Source organism: Euprymna scolopes, chromosome 44, assembly GCF_053919585.1.
Source record: "Euprymna scolopes isolate OS-2025 chromosome 44, ASM5391958v1, whole genome shotgun sequence".
Taxonomy (NCBI): domain Eukaryota; kingdom Metazoa; phylum Mollusca; class Cephalopoda; order Sepiida; family Sepiolidae; genus Euprymna; species Euprymna scolopes.
The window spans coordinates 16,661,975-16,683,964 of NC_136525.1; the positions used below are offsets into that span (position 1 = coordinate 16,661,975).

The 21,990-nt window shown below is 25.9% G+C and overlaps 1 protein-coding gene across 2 annotated transcripts in view; it reads right to left on the reverse strand.

Moving 5' to 3' along the window:
- The window catches only part of LOC145268711 (argininosuccinate synthase-like), a 93,938-nt gene that overhangs the window by 57,204 nt on the left and 14,744 nt on the right, over positions 1 to 21,990 (reverse strand). The window contains exons 1-3 of one of the 2 annotated variants that reach the window (XM_080124252.1): positions 21,737 to 21,847; positions 20,991 to 21,134; positions 14,878 to 14,946 (exon numbers count right to left, since the gene is read on the reverse strand). In XM_080124252.1, the coding sequence (XP_079980378.1) occupies positions 14,878 to 14,946; positions 20,991 to 21,104 (183 nt within the window). In that variant the 5' untranslated portion in view covers positions 21,105 to 21,134; positions 21,737 to 21,847. Of the gene's footprint in view, positions 1 to 14,877; positions 14,947 to 20,990; positions 21,135 to 21,736; positions 21,848 to 21,990 lie in introns of those variants that run through there. The other variant, XM_080124251.1, reaches the window with a different exon arrangement.

Sequence of the window (21,990 nt, forward strand, 5' to 3'; positions counted from 1 at the left end):
ATATTAAATCGAAATTAGGAAATTTAATTATATTAAATAGAAATTAGGAAATTTATTAATATTAATCGAAATTAAGAAATTTATTAATATTAATCGAAATTAGGAAATTTATTAATATTAAATCGAAATTAGGAAATTTATTAATATTAAATCGAAATTAAGAAATTTATTAATATTAAATCGAAATTAAGAAATTTATTAATATTAATCGAAATTAGGAAATTTATTAATATTAAATCGAAATTAGGAAATTTATTAATATTAAATAGAAATTAGGAAATTTATTAATATTAATTGAAATTAAGAAATTTATTAATATTAATCGAAATTAGGAAATTTATTAATATTAAATCGAAATTAGGAAATTTATTAATATTAAATCGAAATTAAGAAATTTATTAATATTAAATCGAAATTAGGAAATTTATTAATATTAATCGAAATTAGGAAATTTATTAATATTAAATCGAAATAAGGAAATTTATTAATATTAAATCGAAATTAGGAAATTTATTAATATTAAATAGAAATTAGGAAATTTATTAATATTAATCGAAATTAGGAAATTTATTAATATTAAATAGGAATTAGGAAATTTATTAATATTAAATCGAAATTAGGAAATTTATTAATATTAAATCGAAATTAGGAAATTTATTAATATTAATCGAAATTAGGAAATTTATTAATATTAAATCGAAATTAGGAAATTTATTAATATTAAATCGAAATTAGGAAATTTATTAATATTAAATCGAAATTAGGAAATTTATTAATATTAAATCGAAATTAAGAAATTTATTAATATTAATCGAAATTAGGAAATTTATTAATATTAATCGAAATTAGGAAATTTATTAATATTAAATCGAAATTAGGAAATTTATTAATATTAAATAGAAATTAGGAAATTTATTAATATTAAATCGAAATTAAGAAATTTATTAATATTAATCGAAATTAGGAAATTTATTAATATTAATCGAAATTAAGAAATTTATTAATATTAAATCGAAATTAGGAAATTTATTAATATTAAATCGAAATTAGGAAATTTATTAATATTAAATCGAAATTAGGAAATTTATTAATATTAAATCGAAATTAAGAAATTTATTAATATTAATCGAAATTAGGAAATTTATTAATATTAAATCGAAATTAGGAAATTTATTAATATTAAATAGAAATTAGGAAATTTATTAATATTAATCGAAATTAGGAAATTTATTAATATTAAATCGAAATTAGGAAATTTATTAATATTAAATAGAAATTAGGAAATTTATTAATATTAATCGAAATTAGGAAATTTATTAATATTAATCGAAATTAGGAAATTTATTAATATTAAATAGAAATTAGGAAATTTATTAATATTAATCGAAATTAGGAAATTTATTAATATTAATCGAAATTAGGAAATTTATTAATATTAAATCGAAATTAGGAAATTGATTAATATTAAATAGAAATTAAGAAATTTATTAATATTAATCGAAATTAAGAAATTTATTAATATTAATCGAAATTAAGAAATTTATTAATATTAATCGAAATTAGGAAATTTATTAATATTAAATCGAAATTAGGAAATTTATTAATATTAAATCGAAATTAAGAAATTTATTAATATTAATCGAAATTAGGAAATTTATTAATATTAAATCGAAATTAGGAAATTTATTAAAATTAAATAGAAATTAGGAAATTTATTAATATTAATCGAAATTAGGAAATTTATTAATATTAATCGAAATTAGGAAATTTATTAATATTAATCGAAATTAGGAAATTTATTTATATTAAATCGAAATTAAGAAATTTATTAATATTAAATCGAAATTAGGAAATTTATTAATATTAATCGAAATTAGGAAATTTATTAATATTAATCGAAATTAAGAAATTAATTAATATTAAATCGAAATTAGGAAATTAATTAATATTAAATCGAAATTAGGAAATTTATTAATATTAAATAGAAATTAGGAAATTTATTAATATTAATCGAAATTAGGAAATTAATTAATATTAAATCGAAATTAGGAAATTTATTAATATTAAATAGAAATTAGGAAATTTATTAAAATTAAATAGAAATTAGGAAATTTATTAATATTAATCGAAATTAGGAAATTTATTAATATTAATCGAAATTAGGAAATTTATTAATATTAATCGAAATTAGGAAATTTATTAATATTAAATCGAAATTAAGAAATTTATTAATATTAATCGAAATTAGGAAATTTATTAATATTAAATCGACATTAGGAAATTTATTAATATTAAATCGAAATTAGGAAATTTATTAATATTAAATCGAAATTAGGAAATTTATTAATATTAAATCGAAATTAGGAAATTTATTAATATTAAATCGAAATTAAGAAATTTATTAATATTAAATCGAAATTAGGAAATTTATTAATATTAATCGAAACTAGGAAATTTATTAATATTAATCGAAATTAGGAAATTTATTAATATTAAATCGAAATTAAGAAATTTATTAATATTAATCGAAATTACGAAATTTATTAATATTAATCGAAATTAGGAAATTTATTAATATTAAATAGAAATTAGGAAATTTATTAATATTAATCGAAATTAGGAAATTTATTAATATTAATCGAAATTAGGAAATTTATTAATATTAAATCGAAATTAGGAAATTGATTAATATTAAATAGAAATTAAGAAATTTATTAATATTAATCGAAATTAAGAAATTTATTAATATTAATCGAAATTAAGAAATTTATTAATATTAATCGAAATTAGGAAATTTATTAATATTAAATCGAAATTAGGAAATTTATTAATATTAAATCGAAATTAAGAAATTTATTAATATTAATCGAAATTAGGAAATTTATTAATATTAAATCGAAATTAGGAAATTTATTAAAATTAAATAGAAATTAGGAAATTTATTAATATTAATCGAAATTAGGAAATTAATTAATATTAAATCGAAATAAGGAAATTTATTAATATTAAATAGAAATTAGGAAATTTATTAATATTAAATAGAAATTAGGAAATTTATTAATATTAATCGAAATTAGGAAATTAATTAATATTAAATCGAAATTAGGAAATTTATTAATATTAAATAGAAATTAGGAAATTTATTAAAATTAAATAGAAATTAGGAAATTTATTAATATTAATCGAAATTAGGAAATGTATTAATATTAATCGAAATTAGGAAATTTATTAATATTAATCGAAATTAGGAAATTTATTAATATTAAATCGAAATTAAGAAATTTATTAATATTAAATCGAAATTAGGAAATTTATTAATATTAATCGAAATTAGGAAATTTATTAATATTAATCGAAATTAAGAAATTAATTAATATTAAATCGAAATTAGGAAATTAATTAATATTAAATCGAAATTAGGAAATTTATTAATATTAAATAGAAATTAGGAAATTTATTAATATTAATCGAAATTAGGAAATTAATTAATATTAAATCGAAATTAGGAAATTTATTAATATTAAATAGAAATTAGGAAATTTATTAATATTAAATAGAAATTAGGAAATTTATTAATATTAATCGAAATTAGGAAATTAATTAATATTAAATCGAAATTAGGAAATTTATTAATATTAAATAGAAATTAGGAAATTTATTAAAATTAAATAGAAATTAGGAAATTTATTAATATTAATCGAAATTAGGAAATTTATTAATATTAATCGAAATTAGGAAATCTATTAATATTAATCGAAATTAGGAAATTTATTAATATTAAATCGAAATTAAGAAATTTATTAATATTAAATCGAAATTAGGAAATTTATTAATATTAATCGAAATTAGGAAATTTATTAATATTAATCGAAATTAAGAAATTAATTAATATTAAATCGAAATTAGGAAATTAATTAATATAAAATCGAAATTAGGAAATTTATTAATATTAAATAGAAATTAGGAAATTTATTAATATTAATCGAAATTAGGAAATTAATTAATATTAAATCGAAATTAGGAAATTTATTAATATTAAATAGAAATTAGGAAATTTATTAAAATTAAATAGAAATTAGGAAATTTATTAATATTAATCGAAATTAGGAAATTTATTAATATTAATCGAAATTAGGAAATTTATTAATATTAATCGAAATTAGGAAATTTATTAATATTAAATCGAAATTAAGAAATTTATTAATATTAAATCGAAATTAGGAAATTTATTAATATTAATCGAAATTAGGAAATTTATTAATATTAAATAGAAATTAGGAAATTTATTAATATTAAATCGAAATTAGGAAATTTATTAATATTAATCGAAATTAGGAAATTTATTAATATTAAATCGAAATTAGGAAATTGATTAATATTAAATAGAAATTAAGAAATTTATTAATATTAATCGAAATTAAGAAATTTATTAATATTAATCGAAATTAAGAAATTTATTAATATTAATCGAAATTAGGAAATTTATTAATATTAATCGAAATAGTGCGAAAATTAAAACATGTAGAATATTTACAGGTCCAACACGTAACAATTTGGTTTTACGGCATATCATCCATTTTCATATCATTTAATGCTGAATTGTGTCATCTATATAATACTAGCAGGCTGCCCGGCGTTGCCCGGTCATAAAATATGTTTTGATTAATGCAGATTTCGTATTTATCATTATATTATATTGTACTCAGTATATATGATTTTATAATGAGTACAAAAGTTAAAAAAAAAATGACTCTTGTGCCACCATTGAGAATCGAAACCCAAAAACATTTAGCTTACAATTTACTTTTTTCTTTGACGTTAACGCCTGAACTATGAAGATATGTTTGCTTCAAGACTAAAAATTAAAACATGAACCAATACTATTACGTTATGCATGCATATTCGTAATGCTGTTGTTCAACCTTCATCTGGCAAATTTAATTTTTTTAATTTTCATACTTTTGCACCAATTTTCCCAAACTAAAGCTCAAATATTGTTACGCATGGGTTTGAATACTCTATATATTAAGTTTAATGTCTGTAGACAAAAAAACTGACAGAGGAGTTTGGTAGGCAAAATTTTTTAAACAAATATATATACGCATGCATAACTAAATATGGAAAGAGGTTTGTGTTTACTATAACCGTTTCACACAAATATTGCACAATTATAAATCATGTAGGATATCTGCATGAATATAATTACACGTAATTCCCCCACTAACCAACAATCACGAGGTTGTTTGCTCAGCAACCGAGAAGGCTAATATGCTTGCCAGTTGGTTTGCTTCAAACTCCACACTGGACCCGCCACCCCCTACCTGACTTTCTTTTGTGGACAGACGCCACGCTAGACGATCTGAAAATCACCCCTGCTCAGGTGCATGCTATCATAAAAAACCTTGACACTTCAAAAGCATGTGGACCCGATCTTATCCCAGCTGTGCTATTAAAAAAGTGCTCAGCCGAAGTAGCTCCAGTTTTTTCCAAACTCTACAACAAATGCCTTAATGAATCTTGCTTTTCGGGCTGTTGGAAAACTGCTTCTGTGGTATCAGTATTCAAGAATTCTGGCAAAAAGAACTGACCCATCAAATTATCGCCACATTAGCCTCCTCCCACTTTTCGCCAAAATATTTGAGACCATAATTAACCATGCTCTAGTCCATCACCTTACAGATGCTAAACTTCTGACTGACAAACAATATGGATTTAGACAAGCCCGTTTCACAGCAGACATTCTCACTGTAATCTCTGAATGTATATACCATTCACTGGACAAAGCGGAGGAGGGCAGAGCGGTAGCTCTAGATATATCTAAGACTTTTGACAGGGTATGGCAAGAGTTAACTAAAGATGATCATCCTATAAGAAAACCGGAAAAACTAATAGGGAATTAATTAAAATGAATGTTTAAAAGAATATGCAAATTAGCTAGATCTTTTTGCAGATGAATGCAATTCCATGACTCATATATAACATAGTTGTATTTTCTTTTTAAACTAACCTAGTACCCAGCGTTTCCCGGGTGTTTAGAGGTTGAGCAAAAAAAAAAAAAAAAAAAAAGGATAGTAGGCAGACAGGCTCGAACTCTTGACGCAAAGCCAGAAAAGAAAGTGAAAGAAAATCTGACATCTTACCGCTACTCCATGACGCAATCGGAAGTTTGGAACGTTAAGATTAGGCAAAGTCAATCCAACCGATATGATGACTTGCAGAAATGGCTTGCAAAAAATCGACTCCTTCTTGTAGAAAACTACCCAGTTGAGGGTGAAGAAATTAATGTTTTTGGCTAATTTTTCGATATTTGTCGTCCGAGATATCGCACTTCAAAATGATACTGATCTCGTGAAAATCCATCGCCTCTGTCGAAAGTTTTAGGCAGATATGATGACTGCAACGTCTTGTCAGACGAGTGCCACTGCCTCAGACACTTAAAGTCCTTGGGCCCAAATACTTGAGGGAGTATCTATACAAAGATGATGTTACAGAGTCTTAGCTTTGTACGACAGCTAAGTCTCTCTTGGTTCAAAATGTTGAGATCCAGCAACAAGCAAGAGCAAAATAGCCAGCAACAAATTAAACTGCAGATTAGCTTAATGCGGGTACTGGTCTCCCACTTTATGATTTTTTAAATCAGAGATTTGCTTCTCCTAGAAAGGTCGCCTTCACCACGACTTACGGGAGCCCTTTCCACCCCAACACACACATACATACACACAAACACACACGGTGCTAGTTGTCCGTTGACCCCGAAAAAGGGTTCATTCGCTCTTTGGAAGGTCTTGTTTTTAATCCTTCAGGGAGACTAGCCGCCCTCCTCACCAAACAAATCTGGTGTGGGAACCAGTTTAGTTGCCGGTGACCCGACCATGAGGCAGGTAGTACTGGGTTACATTGTACCAGTAGCATATGACATGACCTGACCAGATATACATACATACATATACACATTTAAACAAACAGGTGAGATTTATATTATAGACTAGAGGGGGGTGCCTGGCGTTACCTGGAGTTTTTGTAGGTGTGTGAAAAAAAAATGTGTTAGTAGGCAGGCAGGCAGGCTCAAACCCGTGACACAAAGGTGGAAAAAAAAAGTGAAAGAAAAGCTGAAAATTTATCACTACGCCATGACACGAACAGAAGTGTAAAGCGTTCAAAGTGTAAAGTGATATTTTTCATCTGAAGGGTCAATCAAGGAGGAAAAGAAGGTGAAAAGTAAGTTAAGAATCACGCAGGTGCAGAAACGAACGTCTGGCTGGATGCCAATTAAGCTTATTTTTTTCCCCACGATGTTGGGGAAAACCAGCTCCCCCCCCAAAAAAAATGGAGCTCTGGCAGTGTCTTAATGAATAGCAATTGTCTGATATGAGGGTTTTCCCCCACATTGATCAAAGCTAACTGCTTTCAAAACGTGCCGCGACCAGGAAGGAAAGACTGTTGGATTTGCTTCGATCAGTTTCGCTTTATTTATACAAAAAGACAAACAAACACCGGGAACCAGAAATTTTTTAAAAACTCAATCAAAATAAATGTAGAGACGACGTCCATTTTCAAATCGGAGATATTATAATCTAGGAAGTATAAAGAAAGATATTATAATCTAGGAAGTATAAAGAAAGATATTATAATCTAGGGAGTATAAAGAAAGATATTATAATATAGGCAGTATAAAGAAAGATATTATAATCTAGGAAGTATAAAGAAAGATATTATAATCTAGGAAGTATAAAGAAAGATATTATAATCAAGGAAGTATAAAGAAAGATATTATAATCTAGGAAGTATAAAGAAAGATATTATAATCTAGGAAGTATAAAGAAAGATATTATAATCTAGGAAGTATAAAGAAATATATTATTATCTAGGAAGTATAAAGAAATATATTATTATCTAGGAAGTATAAAGAAAGATATTATAATCTAGGAAGTATAAAGAAAGATATTATAATCTAGGAAGTATAAAGAAAGATATTATAATCTAGGAAGTATAAAGAAATATATTATTATCTAGGAAGTATAAAGAAATATATTATTATCTAGGAAGTATAAAGAAAGATATTATAATCTAGGAAGTATAAAGAAATATATTATTATCTAGGAAGTATAAAGAAATATATTATTATCTAGGAAGTATAAAGAAAGATATTATAATCTAGGAAGTATAAAGAAAGATATTATAATCTAGGAAGTATAAAGAAAGATATTATTATCTAGGAAGTATAAAGAAATATATTATTATCTAGGAAGTATAAAGAAATATATTATTATCTAGGAAGTATAAAGAAATATATTATTATCTAGGAAGTATAAAGAAATATATTATTATCTAGGAAGTATAAAGAAATATATTATTATCTAGGAAGTATAAAGAAATATATTATTATCTAGGAAGTATAAAGAAAGATATTATTATCTAGGAGGTATAAAGAAAGATATTATAATCTAGGAGGTATAAAGAAATATATTATTATCTAGGAAGTATAAAGAAATATATTATTATCTAGGAAGTATAAAGAAATATATTATTATCTAGGAAGTATAAAGAAAGATATTATAATCTAGGAAGTATAAAGAAAGATATTATAATCTAGGAAGTATAAAGAAAGATATTATAATCTAGGAAGTATAAAGAAAGATATTATTATCTAGGAGGTATAAAGAAAGATATTATAATCTAGGAAGTATAAAGAAAGATATTATTATCTAGGAGGTATAAAGAAATATATTATTATCTAGGAAGTATAAAGAAAGATATTATAATCTAGGAAGTATAAAGAAAGATATTATAATCTAGGAAGTATAAAGAAAGATTTTATAATCTAGGAGGTATAAAGAAATATATTATTATCTAGGAAGTATAAAGAAAGATATTATAATCTAGGAAGTATAAAGAAAGATATTATAATCTAGGAAGTATAAAGAAAGATATTATAATCTAGGAAGTATAAAGAAAGATATTATTATCTAGGAGGTATAAAGAAATATATTATTATCTAGGAAGTATAAAGAAATATATTATTATCTAGGAAGTATAAAGAAAGATATTATAATCTAGGAGGTATAAAGAAATATATTATTATCTAGGAAGTATAAAGAAAGATATTATAATCTAGGAAGTATAAAGAAAGATATTATTATCTAGGAGGTATAAAGAAATATATTATTATCTAGGAAGTATAAAGAAAGATATTATAATCTAGGAAGTATAAAGAAATATATTATTATCTAGGAAGTATAAAGAAATATATTATTATCTAGGAAGTATAAAGAAATATATTATTATCTAGGAAGTATAAAGAAAGATATTATTATCTAGGAAGTATAAAGAAAGATATTATAATCTAGGAAGTATAAAGAAATATATTATAATCTAGGAAGTATAAAGAAATATATTATAATCTAGGAAGTATAAAGAAAGATATTATTATCTAGGAAGTATAAAGAAATATATTATAATCTAGGAAGTATAAAGAAAGATATTATTATCTAGGAAGTATAAAGAAAGATATTATAATCTAGGAGGTATAAAGAAATATATTATTATCTAGGAAGTATAAAGAAATATATTATAATCTAGGAAGTATAAAGAAATATATTATAATCTAGGAAGTATAAAGAAAGATATTATTATCTAGGAAGTATAAAGAAAGATATTATAATCTAGGAGGTATAAAGAAATATATTATTATCTAGGAAGTATAAAGAAATATATTATTATCTAGGAAGTATAAAGAAAGATATTATTATCTAGGAAGTATAAAGAAAGATATTATTATCTAGGAAGTATAAAGAAATATATTATTATCTAGGAAGTATAAAGAAATATATTATTATCTAGGAAGTATAAAGAAAGATATTATAATCTAGGAGGTATAAAGAAATATATTATTATCTAGGAAGTATAAAGAAATATATTATTATCTAGGAAGTATAAAGAAATATATTATTATCTAGGAAGTATAAAGAAATATATTATTATCTAGGAAGTATAAAGAAATATATTATTATCTAGGAAGTATAAAGAAAGATATTATAATCTAGGAGGTATAAAGAAAGATATTATAATCTAGGAGGTATAAAGAAATATATTATTATCTAGGAAGTATAAAGAAATATATTATTATCTAGGAAGTATAAAGAAATATATTATTATCTAGGAAGTATAAAGAAAGATATTATAATCTAGGAAGTATAAAGAAAGATATTATAATCTAGGAAGTATAAAGAAATATATTATTATCTAGGAAGTATAAAGAAAGATATTATAATCTAGGAAGTATAAAGAAATATATTATTATCTAGGAAGTATAAAGAAATATATTATTATCTAGGAAGTATAAAGAAATATATTATTATCTAGGAGGTATAAAGAAATATATTATTATCTAGGAGGTATAAAGAAAGATATTATTATCTAGGAAGTATAAAGAAAGATATTATAATCTAGGAGGTATAAAGAAAGATATTATAATCTAGGAGGTATAAAGAAATATATTATTATCTAGGAGGTATAAAGAAATATATTATTATCTAGGAAGTATAAAGAAAGATATTATAATCTAGGAGGTATAAAGAAAGATATTATTATCTAGGAAGTATAAAGAAATATATTATTATCTAGGAAGTATAAAGAAATATATTATTATCTAGGAGGTATAAAGAAAGATATTATTATCTAGGAAGTATAAAGAAATATATTATTATCTAGGAAGTATAAAGAAATATATTATTATCTAGGAAGTATAAAGAAATATATTATTATCTAGGAGGTATAAAGAAATATATTATTATCTAGGAAGTATAAAGAAATATATTATAATCTAGGAGGTATAAAGAAATATATTATTATCTAGGAAGTATAAAGAAAGATATTATAATCTAGGAGGTATAAAGAAAGATATTATTATCTAGGAAGTATAAAGAAATATATTATTATCTAGGAAGTATAAAGAAAGATATTATAATCTAGGAGGTATAAAGAAAGATATTATTATCTAGGAAGTATAAAGAAATATATTATTATCTAGGAAGTATAAAGAAATATATTATTATCTAGGAAGTATAAAGAAATATATTATTATCTAGGAGGTATAAAGAAAGATATTATAATCTAGGAGGTATAAAGAAATATATTATTATCTAGGAAGTATAAAGAAAGATATTATAATCTAGGAGGTATAAAGAAAGATATTATAATCTAGGAGGTATAAAGAAAGATATTATAATCTAGGAGGTATAAAGAAATATATTATAATCTAGGAGGTATAAAGAAAGATATTATAATCTAGGAAGTATAAAGAAATATATTATTATCTAGGAAGTATAAAGAAATATATTATTATCTAGGAGGTATAAAGAAAGATATTATAATCTAGGAGGTATAAAGAAATATATTATAATCTAGGAGGTATAAAGAAAGATATTATAATCTAGGAAGTATAAAGAAATATATTATTATCTAGGAAGTATAAAGAAATATATTATTATCTAGGAGGTATAAAGAAAGATATTATAATCTAGGAGGTATAAAGAAAGATATTATAATCTAGGAAGTATAAAGAAAGATATTATTATCTAGGAAGTATAAAGAAATATATTATTATCTAGGAAGTATAAAGAAATATATTATTATCTAGGAAGTATAAAGAAATATATTATTATCTAGGAGGTATAAAGAAAGATATTATAATCTAGGAGGTATAAAGAAATATATTATTATCTAGGAAGTATAAAGAAAGATATTATAATCTAGGAGGTATAAAGAAAGATATTATAATCTAGGAGGTATAAAGAAAGATATTATAATCTAGGAGGTATAAAGAAAGATATTATAATCTAGGAGGTATAAAGAAAGATATTATAATCTAGGAAGTATAAAGAAAGATATTATAATCTAGGAAGTATAAAGAAAGATATTATAATCTAGGAGATATAAAGAAAGATATTATAATCTAGGGAGTATAAAGAAAGATATTATTATCTAGGAAGTATAAAGAAAGATATTATAATCTAGGGAGTATAAAGAAATATATTATTATCTAAGAAGTATAAAGAAAGATATTATAATCTAGGAAGTATAAAGAAAGATATTATAATCTAGTAAGTATAAAGAAAGATATTATAATCTAAGAAGTATAAAGAAAGATATTATAAACTAGTAAGTATAAAGAAACATCTCCAAAATAGTAACCGACACGAGAAGCCCCTGCAAAAAAAAGCTCTCCGCAGACATACACAAATGCGTGCGCCCATTTTGCCTTTTATATTATAGAAGATTAGCGGGGATATCCGGCGTTGCCCAAGTGTGGTGAGGTGTGTGGGGGGGGGGGTAAACTGTTTACATATAACTTTTTTAAAATCGGAAAAACAAATAAAAAAAAACAGCGAACGTGATGCAAAATACAGAATAAGCGAACGAAAAACGAATGTTTGAATGTTAAAACTTCTTTTAAAAAATCAGAAAAAAAAAAAAACAGCGAACGCGATGGAAAAATTAAAAAAGAATCGAACAAAAAAATAATGGCATAAATGATCGTTTCAATGTTAAAACTTTAAAAAAAAAAAAAAATCTCAATGACGCTGCCACTATAACAACTGGTCTATGACCGCATGAGCGAAGTTAGGTCGGTTTTTTGTATATTTAAACTAATTAAAAAAAGAACGTTTTTTGTGCATGCGTGTTTGGCTAAATTCTCACGAACAAACGATTTTTTGCTACCCCTCCCTGTAGAAAGATTTAAAACTATACTGATCTCATGAAAATCCATTGCCTCTGTCGAAAGTTTTAAGCAGACATACATACATTTAAACAGGTTTTTGCCCTTTATATTATAGACTAGTCTGAGTGCCCGCCGTTGCCTGGGTGTTTGAAGGTGTGTGTTGAGCAAAAACAAAAAAAGTGGTAGAAGGCAGGCTGGCTCGAACCCGTACCATGAAGGAGGAAAAGAACGTGAAAAAAAAGTGACGTTTTTGCTGTTGCGTCCATTGCCAAACCAGAAGTGACAAAGGTTTAAATTAAGGCTAGTCAATCGAAAAGAGGAGATGACTTTCGAAAACATCGACGAAAAAAGTTACCCTTCCTTGTAGAAAAGTGCCCCGTTGAGAGTGAAGGAGTTTGTTTTAAGCCAATCTTTCAATATTTTTCGTCCGAAGGGTCAAGCTTAAAAATGATACAAATCTCGTGAAAAACTGTGGCCCCTGTAGAAAATTTTAAGCAGACATACATACATACATACATACATACATACATTTAAACAGACAGGTGAGATTTATATTATTGATGAATAGAAAAAAAAAGGGTTTTTAATATGAATATCAATACACAAAAACCAAATTTATAAGAGTATAGATTAGGGATGTGGCGACAAAATCACAAACTCTTTTGGCGTGACATGTTGTTTATGAATGAGGATGTGATCAAAAGAACCTAGTAGAGAGACATGGGCGCGACCAAGTGTTGTACTACGTTTGTTCTCATGATTTGAATTTTTTTTTTTTTTTTTTTAAATTCCATTTTCACTCCAAACAATCGGGGACATAAGTTGCAGGGATACTATGTAGGGAGTTGAATAGCAAGATGTCTGTTCACATTACACTTGAACTTCTGCATGTCAGTACAGTTGGGAAAGCAGGGACCCGGAAAGGAGTTCCAAAGTCTAGCACTTCTGAGAAAGAAACTATTAGAGTTTAAGGCTTTCTTATATCTAGGGATCTCTGCTGTGTAGGAGTGGGATTTTGCCGTCTGCCATGTCTGCTGAGGGTATTTATGTCGAAGGGGCACAAGGGCTTATAGTTCGTCAGAGCATTCACCATTAAAATACTTGTAGAACAGGCAGAGGGATGCAACATTTCGGCGATGGGACAGAGGTTTAAGCTTAGATGACAGTTCAGGATCTATCAAACTAATTTTAATAATTCTCCAGTAAAATAAGACCGAACAAACTTTTCAATGATTATTAAATAGTAATAATAATAATAAAAAGAACGATCATCATTATCAAAACATATTTTTTTTGTTTAAAATAAAAGATTTTATTTGAATTTATATAATAAATATATGTTTATAAAAGAATAATAAAATTATTGAAATAAAAACAAAATTTCAAATATGTATCCAATACATAATATTCCCCAAATAGTTTTTAACTATTTTAAAGTGTTTTCAATCATTCTTTAAAAAAACAAAAAAAGAGCAAAAATGTTTTTAATAATTCTTAATAAAAAAAAAATTAATTTCAATAATTCTTCAGTAAAATAAGATCGAAAAAACTTTTCAATGATTATTAAATAATAATAATAAAGAGAACGATCGAAAAAACATAAAAGAGTATATAAACAGAGGAGATATAGGCGTGAGAGAAAAAAAGCGAAGGAACTGACACACCGGAAGTTAGGAAGTATGTTAGCTGACTATAACCTTTTTTTTTTTTAAGGACAAGAGTCCTTAATTTTGAAATGCCAACACAATTATTCTCCCCTACCTAGTTAACTCATTAACAGGAACAAAGTGTAGTATCTGTTCTGATACAGCACCATTTTTTCCGTTCTCGACTGAGGCAATTTTAATTTTTTGTTCTATTCGAGAGTGATACTTTTTGGGGATGGGGGTTGGTGAGTGGTGTGAGACGAGATTTTCTTCACATAAAAATCTGAACTTTTGTCTAATTCCCCTCGTGGGGAGGAAAATAAATAGAAGATGGTGATATCATTTGGGTGCATAGCAAAGTGGGAGGAGGTCAGAAAAACAGAAATTGCACGGAGAAAGAGATGTACGGGTGATGGGGTGGAAGACTTTAGCGAGGCATTTCAAAAATGACAATAACTACTCGACAGAGGTCAAAGGTCACAAAACAAAAATAACTGGAGTGTTACTCACCTTCACAGCTCCAAGGGATTCGGCTTTTTTGCGAGCGGCTGAAAAATCTTCATCTTGACCAATGTTGGCCTGAAAATAAAAATAAAATTACATACATACGCATTATATATATATATATATATATATATATATATTCTCTCGAATAGATTTATCCAACAATCAGCTGGTATGGAAAACTTTGATTATAAGATTTACAAAATATTACTGGTCGTAATATTCTACGTATTATCCCATCTAAATAGGAATTGCTCAATATACAGGATAGAGCAAATAAAGCAAATTATAGTGATTCAATGAAATTTAAAAAAACTTTATTTAAATCAAGGATTTTTTATTATTCCAAATAACTTGAATTTCTACTCTATGATGTGGATTACACAATCTACAGCTTGGATCTCATTACCTCACTGCTTTAAAGGACAGTTACCTTGGATTTTACCGCACAATTTGGAACTAAACCTTTATATCCTTTTCTTCAATTTCCCCTACTTTGTGACTTCTATTTAATCAATTTTTGATTATGATTTTCCATGTCTAACTGACTTTAGGAAATAGGGTGAATTATATCTATTTGCTAATATTGTCTCCTCTGAAGAGATGGTAGATGCTATAGGATAAGGAGATAAAAATTTCTAAAGTATTCTTTGCCTTACTTGGAATAATAAAAAATCCTTGAGTTGAATAAAGGCTTTTTAATTTTATTGAATCATTATAATTTGCGTTTAAAAATTTTAAAAAAAAAAAACGTTTACAAGTGTTTTTGATATAGATTTACATAAGAATACTTTGATAAGTATGTTTTAACATAAATAGGGATGGTATAATAAAATTGTGGGGTCTGCATTCGCGCCTGGCCTCCATAGAATGGAAATAGGCACAAACTTTAATAAAGACTTTTCATATCTATATGCGTACGTATACTTCGATAATTATGTTTCAGTTTGGAGAAATATGGTATAATAAAATTATGGGGTGTTCGTTCGTACCTGACCTCCATAGAATGGAAATATGTCACAAAGTTTAACAAGGTATTTTAATATAGATCCACAGAATATTGTGATAAGTGTTTCAGTGTGAACAGGTATGGTATAATAAATTATGGGGTATATCTATTTTATTTTTACATTCATCATATTTTGCTTTGGTTTTGATACCCCCAAATTCGAAGCTATCTCTTTACAACCCTTCTTTTTCATAACCTATCATACTTTCATAAATCAGAGTCCATTTTCTGTAGGCTGTTTTTGAACCCAGTCAACGACGGGTACTTTTTCTAGTTTATATATATATATATATATATATACACACACCTCTCTCTCCAATTACTTTTTTTCATATCTACAAGGTGGAACGATAAAATTGTCGCACTAGAAAAGACGACATGATTCCATTTCCGTTTGATGAAAATTGGTTTTCTTTTTTTTTTTGTTGCAGACCATTTACTAGTTGGCCAGTTATGTACAAATCCCGAGAGCGATAGGAGCCTTCTATCAGGTCTGAAAGTGACACAATATTCAACGAGCGAGATTGGAGATGCGCTGCTGTACAACTAGTGTTCTATACCAATCCAAATTATGACAACAGGACCATTGCCAGCACCCTCAAAATGTAAATCTGAATAGTTCAACACTTGAGGGCACAGCTCAACAAAGTTTCCAACCATGGTGTGGTTTCAAGTGAGAGCCACATCATGCCACTTCACATCTTTGAAGTCAGCTTGAGAGTCAACACCAAAGTGTACCTGGATGTGCTGAGGGGTGTGATGATCCCCTAGTGCCATCAGGTGGTCGCTGGCAGCCCCTGGGTGTGGTGCTGGCCCACAAGTCCAAAGAGACCCAAACTTGGCTTCAGAAGGAGTGCTACGAGTTTGTACCCTTCTCTTATTGGTCCCCCTCCTCCCCCGACCTGAACCCGCTGAACTACTCCATTTGGTCATACGTCGAGAACATCACCAACATGACCTCTCACAACATCAAAGCCAGCCTGATCGCTGCCATCCATTGAGTATTCACTGATCTCTTGCTGGAGCTTGTAGAAAAGGCATGCTCCCAGTTCTGGACCCATATTGAGGCGATAATTGAGGCTGAAAGCGACTGCATAGAATGGCAACTCTACTACATAATAAAGTTACCTGAATTGATTTTTTCAATAAGAGTTTTAAAATAAAGCTGTAGTGTTGTTTTTTTTTTGTTTTTTTGTTTTGTTTTGTTTTGTTTTTTTACGGCGACAATTTTATCGTTTTATCCTGTATATTTTTTTGCTATATTGATAAATTTGTGAGACCACTTCTTGTATTCTTCACATTATTTGGATTCTTCGGACTATTGTTCTCATTTTTTTTTTTTTTTTTTTTTTTTTTTTACACAGTGATCACCACTTATCAAGGCCCGGAAGCCACTCAGAGATAAGGGTTATTGCAAGTACATTACGTTAGTGTGGAGATTTGATGAAGTGTTTAATTAAGGGGGCGGTTCATTAGGAATTTGTTAACGTTGGACTTGAACACATCCAAGTTGTAGTCCGGTGGGAAGCAGGCAGACGGAACAGAGTTCCACAGGCGTGCAGTTCTAAGAAAGAAGCTTTGTTCATGGAATCCGCGTTTTGATTTAGGCACAGATATAGAGTGGGGGAAATTTTTCACAGTGGATTCAGCTAGACGGGTGTTTTTTGTGAAAGACTGGCGAGAGGGGACCAGAGATTGGTGTTCAGATGAGCACCTGCCATGGAAATAACGATAAAACAAGGATAGGCTCGCAACGTCTCTTCTGTGGGAGAGAGGTTGCAGGGAAGAGAAAAGGGCATCCCCCACTAAGCCACGAAGTCTATTTTGTACTCTGTCAAGGCAGGATAGGCTGTTTTTAGCAGCTCCTGCCCAGATATGGCAACAGTATTCCATCCTTGGATGTACTTGGCTTTTATATAGATAGAGAATTGCATCAGTAGTGAGATATCTTCTGGAGCGGTCTTTAGTGTTATTTTTTTATTACATTTTCACCCCAAACAAGGCACAGTGCCACTTTGGTGTAGGGGGCTACTATCTCGTACATGATTTGCAGGGATACTATGTAGGGAGTTGAGTAGCAAGATGTCTGTTTACATTACACTTGAACGTCCAAGTGTAATGTGAACAGACATCTTGCTGCTCAACTCCCTACATAGTATCCTTGCAAATTTTTAAGTCTAGTAGTCCAAATAAAGAAACTATTAGAGTAGACCCCTTTCTGGCATCTAGAGATCTCTACTGTGGAGGGGTAAGATTTAGCTGCTTGTTGGGTTTGTCAGAGGTATTTAACTCGAGGAGGCTACGAGGGCTTGTTGCTTGTCGGAGCACCTGCCATTAAAATACTCGTAAAACAGGCAAAGGGATGCAACATTTCATCGATGGGACAGAGATTGATGCCTAGCTGATAGTGTGGGACCTTTTAGGCTGGCGACTCTCTTTTGAACTCTGCGTAAGATAGAGAAACTAATAGCAGATGAACCAGCCTAATGTAATGTTTCGGTTAATGTAACCACCGGCCTTCTTCAGGTGTATGTTATCAAACTCTGAAATCTTACTAAATTAGGGAATCTGCATAGAAATTTGTATGGAATTCTTGATTTAATTCATGGCAGTAGCTCTTTAGGTACCTCCAACACACACCATAATTTTAAACCCCCCCCCCCTATATGTAACACGATGTAATTGTATTTTACCATTTAAAAGAAAAAGCTTCAGATACACTGCTAATATTTAAAAAAAAATTTTTTTTATAGCATACAAAAATAATGAAAATGTGAGACAAAAATCGTGTTTACATTATCGACTATGTAGTGATGTTTTTTTAAGCCGTAGCCATATCCATGTTTTAAAAATCTAGCAAAAATCAAATAATAGTCATATTTTCCTGAAATTTTTGTATTTATTCATTATCAAATAAACTTACATAATAAAAGTAGGTTTTGTTAAATATATTAGAGGAAATATATTTTTCTTTTAGGTGTTCTACCCCACCTATATTTCATGGTCCAAAAACTAAACAAAATAAACGTCAGTCGATAAAAATTTTTTAAAGCTGAAAAGATCAATTAAAAAAATAGTTATTTTTTATATTCATATAAAATCCTATTATTTATTTCAGTTACCTTAAAGTCGTAAATAAAATTGGACATAAAATCAATATTATTATGTTAAAAAAAAAAAAAACACTTTTTCTTGATAATTTTTTTCTCAGTGATATAATTATTTGAATTACAATAAAAAACAATTTTAAAAAATAAATATTTTTAAAAAGTTTTAAATTCAAATATTACGCGATATGAAGTTTAAACAGATTTTTGTAATAACATGTTTACAATAATAAGAAAATATATTCATATAAGAGATAATAATATACTAAATATAATAATATAATAAATATAATAAGAGATAATATCATATATATAATATGTTCATATATATAATAATGATATAATAATTAATATAATAATATAATAATAATTAATATAATATAATAATATTATACAATAATATTATTATTATATAATATTATTATTATATAATATTATTATATAATAATATATTAGTATATACTATTATTATATAATAATATATTATTATATAATAATATTATATAACAATATATATTATTATATAATACTATTATATAATAATATATAATATTATATAATATATAATATAATATTATATAATAATATTATATAATAATATATAATATAATAATATATAATAAAATAATAATATAATAATATATCATATATATAATATATTCATATATATAATATATTCATATATATAATATTCATATATATAATAAATATAATAAGAGATAATATTCATATATATTCGTATAAGAGATAATAATATAATAAATATATTCATATTGAGATAATAAAAATTATAAATCCAAAATCGGCCGAAAAAAATTCATTTTGATTTTATTATTTCGATTGATAGAGGGTGATCCTCATGTTTTGCGCCTTTTTTCAAAAAAGTATGGAGGCCTGTAAGCGACATTATCTTTAGATACATAAGTGCCAACAGAAGACGTTAAAATTAATTTTATTAACTCTAGTCTGTGTAGTTCGTTAATAAAAATATATTTGTTTTACAAAAGGTAAGTGTTATATTATTTTTTATCCATAGCAAAAAAAAAAACAAAAAGAAAAAAACAAAAAAAAATGTTACTTCCATTAACAATTATAACACGAATGCCCATTCATAGAAATTGACACAAAGACACGAAATGATGATGTCACTATTAATGTGCAAAATGCTGACGTTTTACACACCGCCGCACTTGCTCCATCAGGTTGCATCTATCTTTATGCTTCTCCTCGTCTGTCTGCTTGTCCGTTCGTTACACTTTTTCTCGGAAACTAGTAGACTGATCAGGCTGAAATTTTGTACAAAACTTTTTTATGATAAAGTATAGCGAACTAAGTATTATGGTATCTGTTAAATGCTTTATTTATATGGATTAATATTTAATGCAATAAATGAGCATAAATTTAATCATATTCAATTATCAATTGGACATAAAGCAGTAATTCTATGTCAACAGTCTATAACTTTTGCCTCTTTATCTGTGTCAGCCAATAATGTAACTTAACAGAAAGATACGGTAATAAAAAATAAAACGCATATTTGCTCTACAACAGTATTGAGCACTTTCTTCAATTTTTATTAATTACCATTTCTACTATATATATATATATATATATATATATATATATATATATATATATATATATAGTAATTTATAAAATATATATGGCGATTAAGCTACACTGAATATTCTGCGTTTCATCCACTCTAGGATTCGCGAATCCTAGAGTGGATGAAACGCCGAATATTCAGTGTAGCTTAATCGCCATATATATTTTATAAATTACTAACTAGCTCTACCTACGTATTGAGCACTTTTGAAGTAAATACTTAAAGTTTACGCATAAATCTATACTTTCGTATATTAATTTATGTGAGTAAATGAAGTAGTTATATATATATATATATATATATATATATATATATATATATATATATTAGACTCCTAATCCCTATCATCTAACACATCAAGTCAATCAATGAAAGAAGTTAAAAAAAAACATACCAGAAATGCAACAACTTCATATCCTTGTTCCTTCAACCAAACAAGAATACAAGACGTATCGAGTCCACCGCTGTAAGCAAGCACAACCTTTTTATTTCCTTTAACATCTGCCATGTTCTTGTGGAATAAAAATGAAATCTAAACCTGAAAAGGAAAAAAAAGTTTATTAATTAAAATACAAGAAAGAAAAAATTATTAATTAAAATACAAGAAAAAAAATTATTAATTAAAATACAAAAAAAATAATTAATTAAAATACAAAAAAAAATTATTATTTAAAATACAAAAAAAAATTATTAATTAAAATACAAAAAAATATTTATTAATTAAAATACAAAAAAATATTTATTAATTAAAATACAAAAAAAATTATTAATTAAAATACAAAAAAATTATTAATTAAAATACAAAAAAATATTTATTAATTAAAATACAAAAAAAATTATTAATTAAAATACAAAAAAAATTATTAATTAAAATACAAAAAAAATTATTAATTAAAATACAAAAAAAATTATTAATTAAAATACAAAAAAATTATTAATTAAAATACAAAAAAAATTATTAATTAAAATACAAAAAAACTATTAATTAAAATACACGAAAAATTTATTAATTAAAATACCAAAAATATTATTAATTAAAATACCAAAAATATTATTAATTAAAATACAAAAAAAATTATTAATTAAAATACAAAAAAAATTATTAGTTAAAATACATATTATTTGCATTCTTCAGCTTACCATTCTCATCTTAAGCATCATTTTCACAACATTTTTTTTTTTTTACTCACGTTCACCCCTAACGAGGCATATCACAACTTGGACATAAGGGGCTACTATTTGGGACCAAGCCTAAGAAAGATAAACAAGATGTTGGTTTACATTACATTTAAACTTATGCATATGTACAGTCAGGGAAGTAGGTAGCAGGAAGGGAATTCCAAAGTCTAGCTGTTCAAGGGAAGAAACTATTAGAATAGAAAGCTTTCTGTCAC